The sequence below is a fragment of the Hemisphaericaspora subhashii genome (assembly GCF_019202705.1).
Source record: "Hemisphaericaspora subhashii strain CBS 10753 chromosome Unknown scaffold16, whole genome shotgun sequence".
Taxonomy (NCBI): Eukaryota; Fungi; Ascomycota; class Pichiomycetes; order Serinales; family Debaryomycetaceae; genus Hemisphaericaspora; species Hemisphaericaspora subhashii.
In genome coordinates this window covers 15,668-29,662 of record NW_026057435.1, presented here as the reverse complement: position 1 = coordinate 29,662, position 13,995 = coordinate 15,668, and the positions used below count along the sequence as shown (strand labels likewise).

Sequence of the window (13,995 nt, the reverse complement as noted above, 5' to 3'; positions counted from 1 at the left end):
TCTTATGATAAGATCGGCAATATGTACCCGTCCGGTAGTGGGTACAACTTGTATTTAAGAATAACTGCCGCTATGTCGCTTCCCCACAAAAAGTTTGATCCTATAGTCTCGTCTAAGAGTCGGATGTAAATCATCTATTGGGTCACTTTTGTTTAATTTTGAGTTTATAGAAAGTAAATAACTTAGTGGTTCCTATGGAAATTTTTGAGACAATTTTTACCCAAATTTAGATTTCCACAGAGAATACTTGCCAACAAATAAAATTCCATTCTCTTTTCTAATGAAACTATTTAGCTGGTCCAAGAATGATTTCTGAAAGATGGGGTTACAGTAGAAACATTTAAATGATAATCAAAATTCCAGTTGAGATGATAATACAATATCCAGAGAAAAGAAAACTTTTTTAATGCCAATCGATCAAATTGCAAAAATGCCAAGAGATATGAAACAATGCCGTAGTCGAGAATTATTGTAAATGTTTCATTGTTTTATTCTTCTCCAGACATCTGTCTTCCCCCCACAAAAGACAATAAAAATGAAAATGTAAACATAAGGGGACTCCGAGGATGATGGATAACCGTTAGAGTTATAAAAATAATCATTGTCATAAGATTAGGTGCAAAAAATACAACTGAAATGACTTAAGTATAATTAACCTAAAAATTAGCCACCACATAAAAAAGTCATCCCTCAAAGATATTCAGTTGGATGATTGTTGACTGGACCTTCTTTTCATTTCTAGAAGAAGTCAATACCGCGCTTATCATAAGCAAAGGTCATTATTCGATGTAAACTTTAATTTGTGTTTAATTATAATGGTTTGTTAACTGAAAAGAAATTGAGGATGTACACAGTATTTCGCAGTTGATTGCCTTTAGAAGTTAAAAATCGCTACCAATTTACATTTTTTCTCAATCGCTTACATTTACCCCGTTTTTTTAATCAATCGGTTACTATCGGACTTTTCTTTCTTACAATCTCTTTTTTCTCTCCACAGAAAAAAAAAAAAAAAAAAAAATTCAAGAAGAAGGGGGCAGGCAGGCGGGACGGGCATTACCAAAAAAACAAATGAGCGGCATCATTAGTTTCGCTTGTACAACCTTAAATGGGAAATACAACCTTAGACTTATTAAAATGCCTTATCACTTTTATAAGTGACCTTATAGTTCATGCCACTTATATAAATACAACATAACATCTCTCTTTATATCTTGTATTCTATTTTTACTTCTGCTCTTCTCTTAGCATTAAGTATAGCATATTAAGTCATTATTTTAAAATGTCATTAGTACAATCTCGACTTCAATTATTATCACGTGCAAACAAATCAATTCTTATTACAAAGAATATTAGATTTACCCCAAGATTGGTAACAACAACATATAGATCATTTCATGATACTCCAAATAAACATAATACCACTATGGTAAATACACCACCATCAGCATCTACACTTAAACAACATTCCAAAGATTCAGTACCATTTGTTAAACCAACTAATCATGCTGAACATTTAAAAGATTTCAATAATAAAGAATTAATTTCATTTATGATGATGGGATTATGTACATTAAATAAACCAACATTAAACTTATGTATTAAATTATTTCCTTATATTCCAATGTTTATCATTAAACAATTAGTTTATCGTATTTATTGTGGTGGTGAAACTATTGATCAAGTTAAAATGGCTGGTTTAAGATTACATGAAAGAGGTATTAATAATATGATGATTTCATTAACAATTGAAGCTTGTGATGGTAATGATAATATTGATCCTGAATTCATTGTTGATGAAACTGCTAAATCAGTTAAAGAAATTTTAGTACCACATACCATAAAAATGATTGAAATGGCTAAGGATGTCAATGATATTCCTCCAGGTTATGTTGCATTAAAACCAACTGGATTTGCTAAAAATGCAGCAAATGTCTTGAGAAATTATAAATCAGATCCTGAATGTGCTAAACAATTTGAAGATCTTGTAAGCAAAGCAAGTATTGTTTGTCAAGCAGTTTATGATGCTAATATTGAATTATCCAAGAAATACCCTAATCGTGTTGCTCCATTTGTTGTTGGAGTTGTTGATGCTGAAAAACATGAATTACAAGAAGGTGTATATGAATTACAAAGAAGATTATATTCTAAATTTAATCATTTAAATCAACCAGTTTCTGTTGTTGGAACATTACAAATGTACTTATCTGAATCAGCTCAATTATTAGCTAAAGAAGAAAAATTAGCCATTGAAAATAAATATCGTCTTGGTTTGAAATTAGTTAGAGGTGCTTATATTCATTCAGAAAAGAATCGTGGTGTTGTCATCCATAAGACTAAACAAGATACTGATGAAAATTATAATCAAGGTATTTCTTATTGTATTGATTCTATTTTAAGTAATGCTGGTAACGAATCTACTGTTGGTCATTTAGTTGTTGCTTCTCATAATGGTGATTCATTAAGATTGGCAAGTTCAAAAGTTTATAATGAAGTTAATGAATCTAACAAAAACAAGACTAATGTTGTTTTAGGTCAATTATTAGGTATGGCCGATGAAACTACTTATGATTTAATTAATCATCATGGAATTGGTAATGTTATTAAATATGTTCCATGGGGTCCACCAGTTGAAACTAAAGAATATTTAAGAAGAAGATTAGAAGAAAATGGTGATGCTGTAAAGACTGATAATGGTTGGCCTTTGGTTAAAGCTGTTGCCCAAGTTTTGCTTGCAAAGATGTTTGGAAGAGCTTAAACTGATTAGAGATTAAACGAATATAGAAAGTAATTATTATATAGATTTTATGCACTTTAACGAATAAATAACTTATAACTTATAAATCTAATGTAAACGTCTCACTGGGTTCCCAAATCTTTCCTGATATAACACATTGAACAACCCATTCCCAATCAATCAACTTCAAAACCACACCCTCACCACTACCGTTCTGCTTTTTGTTTCTCCCCTTCTTCTTCTTGGCCAACAGCTTCCCCACCATCCCACTCTCATCATACACCAAAGCATCCCCCTCCACCGCCTTAATCAACCCCTCCGCACTCTCAAACCATCTAATCGATTTCACACCAAACACCCCCAAAATAAACCTACAACTCTCCTCCAAAACCAAATTCATCCTCCCCTTCAACACAACCACATCCACACCCGCCAACAACCCACAATTCAACCCCAATTGTCCATCCATCATCACCCCCATCTCATAATTCTTCCGGAACTTATACACATCATGACTCCTCACCGTGTCCAATCTCTTCGAAAAACCCGCGGGGAGGAGATATGTCGTCCATTCCTCCACTCCGACTTTTTGCAGCGTGACGTCGTCGATGTATTTATCACACAAGATCGGCCAGCCTAATGCTAGGGATTGGAGATATTTTGCCGATCGACAATGGGAATTTGACAACATGCCGAAAAAACAAATATTATTCAAGGGGATTTTTGCGACGAGTGTTGGTGACCCCAAAGTTGTTGTTGTTGTGAAGAGGTCGGTGAGTTCACAATCTAGGAGGGTGCCGCCATGGGATTCGATTTTTTGTTTGATTGAATCCTTACGAGGGCCGTCTATGCTTGTGATGACGAAGATTCGTCCGGTGAAGGGGAGTCCGGTTGGGTCGACTGCGGTAGAAGTGGTTGTTGTGATTGGCTCGGTGGGAGTGATTCTGATGGGTGATCGACGGAGGGATTTTGATTCAAAGGTGAGGACATTAGTGCTGGGATATTTGATCGGGGTGGATGGTAGGATCATCAGGATTTGTTGGACTGGTTGGGGTGGTGGCTGGGAGACGAATGAAAGAATGGTGTTTATGGATGATATTCCACGTTTTTCAAGAAAGATATTCTGACCATTTATCATGAGTTGAAATCTCAGTTGATGCATTATCCAATCACTAAGTTCCATATATATATCGCTCAACCCAACTCTTATCTCCTCCTCCTCACCACCATTCACTTCCACCACTACATCTTCATCCACCTTCTTCTTTCCCTTCCCCTTTCTGGTATTCTTTTTCTTCTTATTCTTCTTCACAATATGAACAGTATCAAACCCCCTCACACACCTAATCCTCCTCCCCCTAGCACCCTCATCTCCATTTCCATTCCCTCCACTACAACTCAATCCAACAACGATATACATCCCCCCATAATGTCTTCTCCCAACAATATCTCCAATTCGGATATCCAACACCTCCAAATCCACAACCGGACACACATAAACCCCTTCCCCAAACTCAACCCTAACCTGCCCCCCTTGTTGTTGTGGGAGTGGATCGACAAGGTGTCCAGGGTGGAGTTTTAGATTTTCGACCACCCAGACGCTCTGGGGGTTCATGATCTGGGATTGATCAATCAGAGTTCCTTCCTCAGCCGTGATTGGTTGGGGTGGGGTTGGATGAATGGATTGGGTGGGGTCAGGCTGAGTGGTGATGGTGGTGGTGGTGGTGTTTGTGGTGGATTGGGAGTCGATGACGTGTTTTTTTCGGAGTGGGGTTGGTTTTGTAAGCACGATTGAATCTTCATCGTCGTCATCGTCGTCGTTGTCGTAGTTTATGTCATCTTGTATTGTGACGGGTTCATTTTTTGGAGGAGGAGATGGGGTTGGTTGTTCTTCATCTTCATCTTCGAGGATTTCGTCATTGTAAATACTACTATTATTCAACATCCTGTCTACATATGCCGTTGTTGGTGATGATGGTGGTTGTCGTATACTCATATCATGATTCATAATTATATCTGAATCTATGTTTCCATTCTTATGACGACCCGACAAATTCTTCAATGGACTAGATTGCTCCACTTCAACCACATTCCTCACACCCTCGTGCTCTTCCATATCCTCATCATCGTCATCCTCGATGAAGGGGGATGCTAATATCACGGGCGGTGGCGGCACAACAGAAGATTGACTCCTAGCACCTTTCATAATTCTCGTGGTGGTACTACTACTTCCACTTGAAATACTCTCAATCGTGGTTGAAGAACGGGCAATCCCAGCCTTGATTCGTTTTGATCTATCACCAACACCATTATTTCCAATCTCTGATGATTTTCTTTTTTTATGATGTTGTTGTTGTTGCTGTAGTATAACATCTAGACTATCTTGTATAACCGGCTGTTCTTGTTCAATTATAGAATTATCTCCATCCCCAGATCCAGCCGCTCCGTTTTCTACTTCGATCTGCTGGTCTTGTTGTTGTTGAGTCGATCCAAATGATAAAGAAGATACCTCTTGCTGTTCTTGTTCATGACTTTCCAATTGATCCTGGGTATTGAGAACCTGTCGATATGATTTCCCTCGTTCAGGTCTGCCCTCAAGTGCCTGAGTTGCAATTGGGGTGGTTTGAGAAAACACCGGATCGGAATCATGATTATGGGGTTGTGAAGAAGACAAGCCTATTGGGATTAGTGATTTTGGTATCGGGGTTGACATTGTATTGTTTTGGTCTTCAAGGATCTGAGTATGATGGTCGTCCTCTTGGTTGGTCACGTCTGCAATTGTAGTTTCTTCCCCGATATTGGGATATTCATACGAGTTGGATCCTGATCTGTCAATGCCATTCTTGGAATGGTCTATAAACCGTGTATCCTCCTGCCGTTGCGCATTGGAGAAAGACAATGAATAATTCTTGTCCTCTGAACTCAGTCCAATAACAATCGGTATGACTTGTGTATTATCGCCATTCCGTATCACCTGAGTATCCCCAATAATCTGTGTATCGCCAATAGGTTTTACTCTCGGAATAATGACTTGAGTATCTCCCATACTTGGTTGTATATTTCTAATAACTTGTGTTTCCGCCATACTCCTACTCGGTGTGACATTTCTAATAACCTGTGTATCTCCATTAAGTAGTCTCGGTAATATATCCTGAGCTTCACCATTGTTGTTGTTGTTGATTATGATATCTGACGTATCTTCATCTTTTTGAGTGTCTATTATAAGATTTGTATTATTACTGATGATAATGCTAGAATTGAATGGTGATGCAGTCATAAGATTCAGAGTGTCTACCTGCGTATCTTCTTGTGGATGTTCATACTGTTGTTGCCGTGCTTGTGGTTGTTGTTGTGATATTGTGTGATCATTTCTAAATACTAAACTTGAATTATAATCATCTTGAGTATCATCAACATCATCTTCTTGACTATTAATCTTTAATGATGATATATTGACTTTATCTTCTAATGGTATGACTTGTGTATCCCCTTCCATCATTCACTTTTATATACACATTACTTTTGTTAACTAAAGAGATATAAAGGATCAACACAGGGTTCTCTAGAATTGTTGATTCTTGAATTTTAAACGATTTGATACAAAAACAAAACATCCATTCTTCAATAGATTTACAAAAATATATACCATAAAATACAGAATTTATACAAATATTTAATCACGTGATCATTCATCTTAATTGATTCATAATTGATTCAAATGATGGTCTATTATCACTAATACTAGACTCTCCATTGTCACTAATACTAGACTCTCTAGTATTACTATTACTATTAGTAGTAATACTAGTACTAGCAATACTAGTAACGCCATATCCTCTTTGAACAACAAATACAGCAAACAATCCAATTCTCATATCTAATTTATGTTGTCTTAAATATCCCATCAATCTATCATCTCTAAAATCAATAGCCATTAAATAACTATCCTTAACAAACTTTGGTTTCCCACTCAATACTCCGACTTTCCCATCTTGACTTAAATATTCATACAATCTATCATATTGTACTTTATCTCCAAGTTGTGCTGGTTCAATTTCAATGAAATATAAATCTCTAGATCGTAATACTTTATCTAAATAAGAATCAGCAACCCGTCGATCTAATCTACCTTCAATGTTATATTTCAGGAGATTAAGGATATCTCTACAAACATCTATACTTGTCATTTGTCTATGAGTACAATTATAAAATTTACCAATGGCTTTAAATTCAGCAAAAGATGGGAATGTAATCGTTCCTGACCAAATTTGAGATAATTCTAACGTGGGGGATATGTTGCCTAAAATTGGATATAATTCTTCTTCTTTGGGGGAATGAGCGACATGTTCTAGTTCGCTAGTGGATGATTTCAGGGTGGCTGGTGAATCTGGGATTCTTTTGAGTTCTTGTTCTGGGGAGATTGGTGGGTGTACATGTTGTTGGCTATCATCGTCCAGTACATACCTGTCATTCACGTCGTCGTCATCATTATCATCATCATCGTCATCATCATCGATACGAGGATTAAGATTATTGTACGTATTTTGTTCTATACTACTAGACAAGATTTTTGGTTTAATAAAGAATTCATTAGATTGAATAGAAGAAGTATTGTTATTATTACTTGAATTATGAGTATCATCTTCAACTGAAAATCTACGATGATCTACTTTCCTCGTAGTTATACTAGCATCAATTTCATCAATTTCATCCTCGTTTTCATTTTCCTTTATGATATCCCCCTTATGAGTTCTTCTTATAATTTCATGAGTTGGATTATTTTCAGTCAAGATTATATTCTTTATATTTTGTTTATTTTGTAATTCAACTCTTTCAATATCTTGATTGATCTCCTTAGGTGATTTCTTAACAATATCTTCAAAATTAATTGTACCTGATATAAGATCTTTCATAAAATATTTCTTTAATAAAAATAAAATTCTTCTTCCTTCTGATGTATATAATTTATTCCCCGGGAATTCTCTAAACATAATATCTTCAATTTCTAATGACCACTCAGTTGCTTGTTTAATTTTATCTTCTTCTTTAATTGAATCATCGCTTGGCAAAGAACGTTTAAAGAAATTAAAGAAAGCCTTAGCAGTACTAATTCTTGTAATATCTTTTAATCCTTCAAGTGAATTTACCTTCTCATTACTATCTTTCTTCCCATTTCCATTCGTATTTAACTTGCTACTTCCATTTCCATTCTTTTTACTTCCGCTTCCATTCGTATCCTTCTTTACCTCTTGTATGCCATCATCATTTCCATTCACCTTCTCTTTAACAACTTCTCCTTCTTGTTGACAAACATCACAAACATAATTCTCAGGCAATGCTTCATCATCAAATCCCATACATTTTGCATGCTGCCATGAATTACATACATCACATTGAATGAATGTCCCACCTTCATCAGTATCTTCATTATAATTATCTTGATTAGTTCCACATGGATTACATCTAACTACCTCATTACTATAATCTTCATCACTACCAGAAGCAACATCTTCTTCGTCATTATTATCTAGTTTGGATTTCTTGAGGGATGGTCCTTCTTCTGTGGTGTAGGTGACATCATCTGCATATCTCTTGGTGTGTTGACCTTTAGTTGATCTTGATGATCGTCTCATTTCCCCTAATTCTTTTTGATTATTAGCGGTTAAAATTATAGGAGTAATTAATGGGTGTTTTTATTCAATACAAAAGAATAATAATATTGTTAATAATACAAGAAACAAGTAGAATACTTTTTGTTTATCAGATAGATTTATTTATAGATGTTATTACTTTTAATACCTTTTCTTTAAATTCTCTTTAAGTTACAAATGGGTTTTGTATCAAAGGATTGAAATGATTATGAGTTTTGAATGATTATGAGTTTTGCCTTTTTGTAAAAAAAAAAAAAAATTTTAAGTTTACATTTTTTAGTCATGTGACTATAAAGAAAGTATCGCTACCAGTATGTGTTCGCGAATTGTCATTGGAGATAGAGTCGCGACATCATTGTGTCGCACGTTCTACTATCCATTAGGAGTATCGTATATCCTTGACAATATGCAGGCATGAAAAGTTCTCACTTTTGTCTCGACGACGGTGGGAACTACAGAAGTGGATGTAATAATCTTCATCTACGATGGAATGTAAGGGAGGAGGGCATGGACTATTCTATATATAATTTGTATATTGTTTGATCACTACTACTTATAATTTACATTTGGCTGGTTTAGACTATTACATTCGCTAAACAGATACCAATTTATTATCAAATTATTATCAGTATGCGCCCCAGATGAAGGAAGTCATCGCTACTATGTATCTCTATAACGAGTCAGGCTCTGGCGCTTCTAATTTGTTAATACTCCGTACTAGTAATGTTCATTATTAATCAATATTTCTTTATTAAACACTATAACAAAATATAAACTATTAAACTAGTAAAAGATGAACAATAACAAACTCTTCAATTAAGCATTATAGATCTGTTGAACAGAATCAACTACTGATTGTTCTAATCCAATAAATTCATACCCAAGCAATTCTCTAGTCTTATGATTATCAACATTAAACACAAACTTCTTATATAGTTCTGGTTCTTTATTCAAATCTCCCTTTGGTACCTTCGATTCTGGGAAATTTTCATTTATCAACTTAGCAATCGCTTCATTAGAAAATTTCCCTTCATCCAATACCAATCTCTTACCAATAGCCTCAGCTCTCTCAAATGCGAATAAATGAGCTCTTGCAACATCTCTTACATCAATAAAGGTCCCTGCCAATTCAGGAATCTTATCCTGGGCACCCAATTTGACAATACCATTAATAATCTCAGCCGAGAAGTTTAATTGGGATTTATCCTTAATTTCATAAGCCTGAGGACCAAGGACATATGTCGGATTCACAAATGAGATATCAAATTTGGGTTGATGTTCTTTCATATATTCCCATGCTGCTAATTCGGCAAATTTCTTTGAACCAAGATATCCAAACAATGGATTTGTCAAACTTTCTTCATATGTAATAGGATTCCAATCGGTTTCAATATGATACTTTTCATGATCAGAATAGGTTGGAGTCCATGATAACATAGCTACGAGGGATGAAGTTATGACCACTCTTTTGATATTGGGACCATGATTTTCAATTGCTGTTAAGACGTTTTTAGTTCCCTGGATTGCTGGCTGTAACAATTCCTTCTCAATATCGGTTGCTGCAAAAGTGACCGGGGAGGCAGTGTGGATGAAGATGGTGGCTTCTGGGTGGTTTTGTAAGACTTTATCAAATCCACCTTCAGCGACGAGATCTGGGACAATTTCATATGAGAATTTATCTGCGTTGGTTAATTGCTTCAAAGATTCACCTTTAGCAGCTGATCTAACGGTACCGATAACGGTGTATCCCTTTTCAAGTAGTTGTTTGACAATGTGTTGGGCAATGAAACCATTAGCACCGGAAACGAAAACAGTTGTGGCAGTTGCAGAGGTCATTTTTTTTAATTAGATACTTGTAATTATGTTGTTGTGTGATTGTTATTGATTTCAAGAATTATTCCAGATGGTCAGGTTGATACAAGACTATTTATACTTGAATCGTCTACGTAATTTGCAATCGATTTGAAATCATTTTTTGCAATCACACATCACCAAAAGCGAAATATTCGGGCATTTCCTAAATAGGAACCCACTTCGGCATTGAAACAAAAAAAAAATAATAATTAATCATCTAAGCCGGACATTAGGAAAATTGGTTTTGTGTAATATTATGGCAATTTCCGTGCAGAATTACGATGGTTGAATTATCCAAAAAAGAATACCGATGGCTGCAAAGTACTTTCCAACTGGGTATAAGCCCCAACAAGATGAATTACAAATCATTCTCCACTTGATGCAATGATATCACAAAAGGAACGATTATCATTTGCCACCATTCACTTTTGCCACTCCGTAAATGATCGCATGAAGTCTCGGGACATGTTACGTCATGTTGTGGATGAGTAATCTTACCGCTTCTCTTGCAAGGCATAATCTAATTATCATTAAGCCTTGGTTGTTACAATCCTTAACTCGGAGTTTCCCGTTTGAGAAAGAGAGCGTTTCGAAACCCGAATTCGAGAAAGTGATTATCATGGGTATTGAGATCAGCTGAGAGTCTGCTTTGTCTACCTTGAACTTTTCAATCATGGCGGATGAATTAGCTAATTAACTCTCTTTTGTTTGCCCTTATCTATTTGTTTACATTTAGACTCAGGGGTTTAATTTTCTTCAGAACAAATTTCTAATCTCTCTTTTGTGGACCAATTATTTTAATATCAAACTAAATACAACAAGGCGGTCATAGTCAATATATTGATTCTAGAAGGTACTAATTCGAATAATTCAATTTTGTGTACATCACGTTACTTTCAGGCCGGCTTATTAACCACAAGGCCCTGGCATGCCAGTCAACAAAATTTGGTTTCTGGAGAGGTTCGACTTGTTTCATTAAAATTTGAAAACTATCAATGAAGAAATGTCAGTATTGACTGATGCTTTCGATTTCTATATCATTGTCGATTTTGACCAACCAATCGTTCGTGCAAAAAACCTCCCATCATATTCTATTTCTTCGAAAAGCAGTTGGTTTACTTTTGTATCACTATATTTATAAAAACTGATTTTGTAAACTGGATATGATTTACCATTTTAAGAAATTTGATACACAAAATCACTTTTGTTTCATACAGAATTGATCCTAGGGACATATCGAAGAGTAATACCTTGCATAAATAATAATTCTTGTTGGTGACGAAGTTCAGTTACGCTTTTTCTATACAACTGGCTGCAAAAAATGTCGCATTTATTGTAAATTGGGGGTGTACATGGCAATAAACACCCCTTAGTAACGGGATAGGAAAATTTGGCTAACAGCTTTAAAGAATATCAACACATGAACATTACGCATTACGCTTTATCCTTCATTACACACAACGGATTGATTTAGTCAATTTGCAAGCCGGAAAAGTATTGCCTGTAGTCACATTCCAAACTTTCTTAGGTCTAATTGAACGATCAATTTCGTGATGGTAACTGTTTTAAAAGAAACATTGAAAATATTTACTAATTTTGATTTAGGAAAGTATTTCCGCCTAAACTGCAATTCTCGGTGATAAGCTTATCCAATTCTGTTGCTTGGGTTGAACATAACAGCTTGTGGCAAATTACAACAAGTGTGCACACACAGGTCGATTTTGTGTCCTTTGCAACCATTTAAAAAATATACGTACTAGCCTCAAAATATGCATTCAAAAAAAACACCGGATATATGCCATGCATTGCATCCATAGTGCATATGACAAGCTGCTTGTCACGATAAGCGGGGTGTTTAGTTGAATCGAGGCTTTGACAAGACTACTTTCATTTTTTTGCAACTAGCAGCTTTTGCCCCTACCTATTTCGTTCAACCAATTACAGATACTAAATCGTAGTAAAGAAAGGCTACTAGATATATCATCGTTGTTTATGTCAATACAAGAACTAATATATTAAGAAGAGAAACAATAATGTCAGAATAGGTTGTAACTACAAGCTAATTAGCAGCATAGATCTGTTGCGCAGTATCAATAATCGATTGTTCAAGCCCAACAAAATCGAAACCAAGAAGTTCTCTAGTCTTGCTATTATCAATATTAAACACTTGTTTCTTGAACTGTTCAGGTTCCTTGGTCAAATCACCCTTTGGAACTGTAGATTTAGGGAATTTTTCATGAATCAATGTGGCAATACCTTCCTTAGAAAACTTACCCTCAACTAATGATAATCTCTTACCAATGGCCCTATCACTCTCAAAGGCAAATATGTGAGCCTTGGCAACATCTCTAACGTCAATAAAAGTCCCAGCTAATTCAGGAATCTCATCGTTTGGGCCCAATTTTGCAATGCTATTAATGATTTCATTAGATAAGTTTAATTGAGACTTATCTTTAATAGCATAAGCTTGAGGACCGAATACATATGCAGGATTGACGAATGAAATATCGAAATTTGATTTGTTTTCTTTGATATATTCCCATGCTGCTAATTCGGCAAACTTCTTAGAACCCAAATAGCCAACAAAGGAATTTTCTTTACTTTCTTCATAAGTAATTGGATTCCAATCTTCTTCAGTATGGGATCTTTCATTGTCAAAAGAGCTTGGGGACCAAGTAAGCATAGCAACTATTGAGGAAGTGATAACTACTCTTTTGATTTGTGGACCATGTTTACTGATCGCAGCAAGGACATTCTTTGTACCTTGAACAGCAGGAATTAATAATTCCTTCTCAACATCAGTTGCGGAAAAAGTGACTGGGGAGGCAGTATGGATGAACACGGTGGCTTCTGGATGCTTTTCCAAGACTTGGTCAAAAGCACCTTCAGAAACTAGGTCAGGAATAACTTCATAAGAAAACTTGTCTGATTTGACCAATTCTTTTAGTGATTCACCCTTTGAGGTCGTTCTGACAGTACCGATGACAGCATAACCCTTCACTAGTAATTGTTTAACAATGTGTTGGGCAATGAAACCATTGGCACCGGAAACAAAAACAGTAGTGGTAGTAGTAATAGCAGAAGTCATTTTTTGATAGATTGATTGGTCTAGGTTTGAGTTATACGGGATCGATCGATGATATTAGAAAAGTAAAATAATGATTGGAAACTATCAGGACTTTGTAGGAATATTTATACTTAAATTATCCAACTTATTTGCAGTCAATTTTTGCAGTCAATATAATATTCTGAATAGGAAGGACAAAAAAAACAACATTTGTCATCCGGGTATTGTTTGGTTTTGTGTAATTTTTGTTATTTCCAAAAGTGGCTGCGAGGATTTTGAGATAAGCCCCAACAAGGAATGAATTACAAATCAATCCACCCCCCTTCCCCACCCAGTATGTGAAATGGCTACGATAAGCTGCTACCTTTGGTAATTTTCTTTTCCCGACTTCGAGAAACTCCTCCTGTTTTGACCGACGAATTCGGAGCTTCCTATTTGAGAAATCTTATCACCGCCAATAACCACATATTCAGCCTTTCGGTAATCGTGGCGATCCTTCTATACAATTCCAAAATTTGTGCTATGTACTGTTGCTGACAAAGCTTCAATCTTGTTTTTGCGTGTGATTTCATACAATGAACGGTAGATAATATATCTCTTGTTCTCTTCTTTAATGAGATAGCGAGAGCTGTCTTCTATTCAGATAGTACTACCAAAGAGGGTATAAGAAAGAAGTACAAACCCTCTTA

At 35.6% G+C, this 13,995-nt stretch overlaps 5 protein-coding genes across 5 annotated transcripts; 1 reads left to right on the top strand and 4 right to left on the bottom strand. All coding sequences in view use genetic code 12, as the record gives it.

Moving 5' to 3' along the window:
• Positions 1-1,279: 1,279 nt before the first annotated feature.
• PUT1 (proline dehydrogenase) lies at positions 1,280-2,755 on the top strand (the record flags this gene model as incomplete). Its single annotated transcript, XM_049409631.1, has 1 exon — positions 1,280-2,755. One exon carries the CDS (start codon positions 1,280-1,282, stop codon positions 2,753-2,755), a length of 1,476 nt encoding a protein of 491 aa, XP_049261110.1.
• Positions 2,756-2,834: 79 nt separating this feature from the next.
• RAD9 (chromatin-binding protein) lies at positions 2,835-6,233 on the bottom strand (the record flags this gene model as incomplete). Its single annotated transcript, XM_049409630.1, has 1 exon — positions 2,835-6,233. The coding sequence occupies one exon, from the start codon at positions 6,231-6,233 to the stop codon at positions 2,835-2,837; it is 3,399 nt and encodes a 1,132-aa protein (XP_049261109.1).
• A 190-nt stretch (positions 6,234-6,423) lies between these two features.
• Positions 6,424-8,367, bottom strand: J8A68_005550 (uncharacterized protein; the record flags this gene model as incomplete). Its single annotated transcript, XM_049409628.1, has 1 exon — positions 6,424-8,367. The coding sequence occupies one exon, from the start codon at positions 8,365-8,367 to the stop codon at positions 6,424-6,426; it is 1,944 nt and encodes a 647-aa protein (XP_049261108.1).
• An 834-nt stretch (positions 8,368-9,201) lies between these two features.
• Positions 9,202-10,221, bottom strand: J8A68_005549 (SDR family oxidoreductase; the record flags this gene model as incomplete). The annotated part of the gene is made up of 1 exon (XM_049409627.1): positions 9,202-10,221. One exon carries the CDS (start codon positions 10,219-10,221, stop codon positions 9,202-9,204), a length of 1,020 nt encoding a protein of 339 aa, XP_049261107.1.
• A 2,077-nt stretch (positions 10,222-12,298) lies between these two features.
• J8A68_005548 (SDR family oxidoreductase) lies at positions 12,299-13,327 on the bottom strand (the record flags this gene model as incomplete). The annotated part of the gene is made up of 1 exon (XM_049409626.1): positions 12,299-13,327. The coding sequence occupies one exon, from the start codon at positions 13,325-13,327 to the stop codon at positions 12,299-12,301; it is 1,029 nt and encodes a 342-aa protein (XP_049261106.1).
• Between the last annotated feature and the right edge of the window lie 668 nt (positions 13,328-13,995).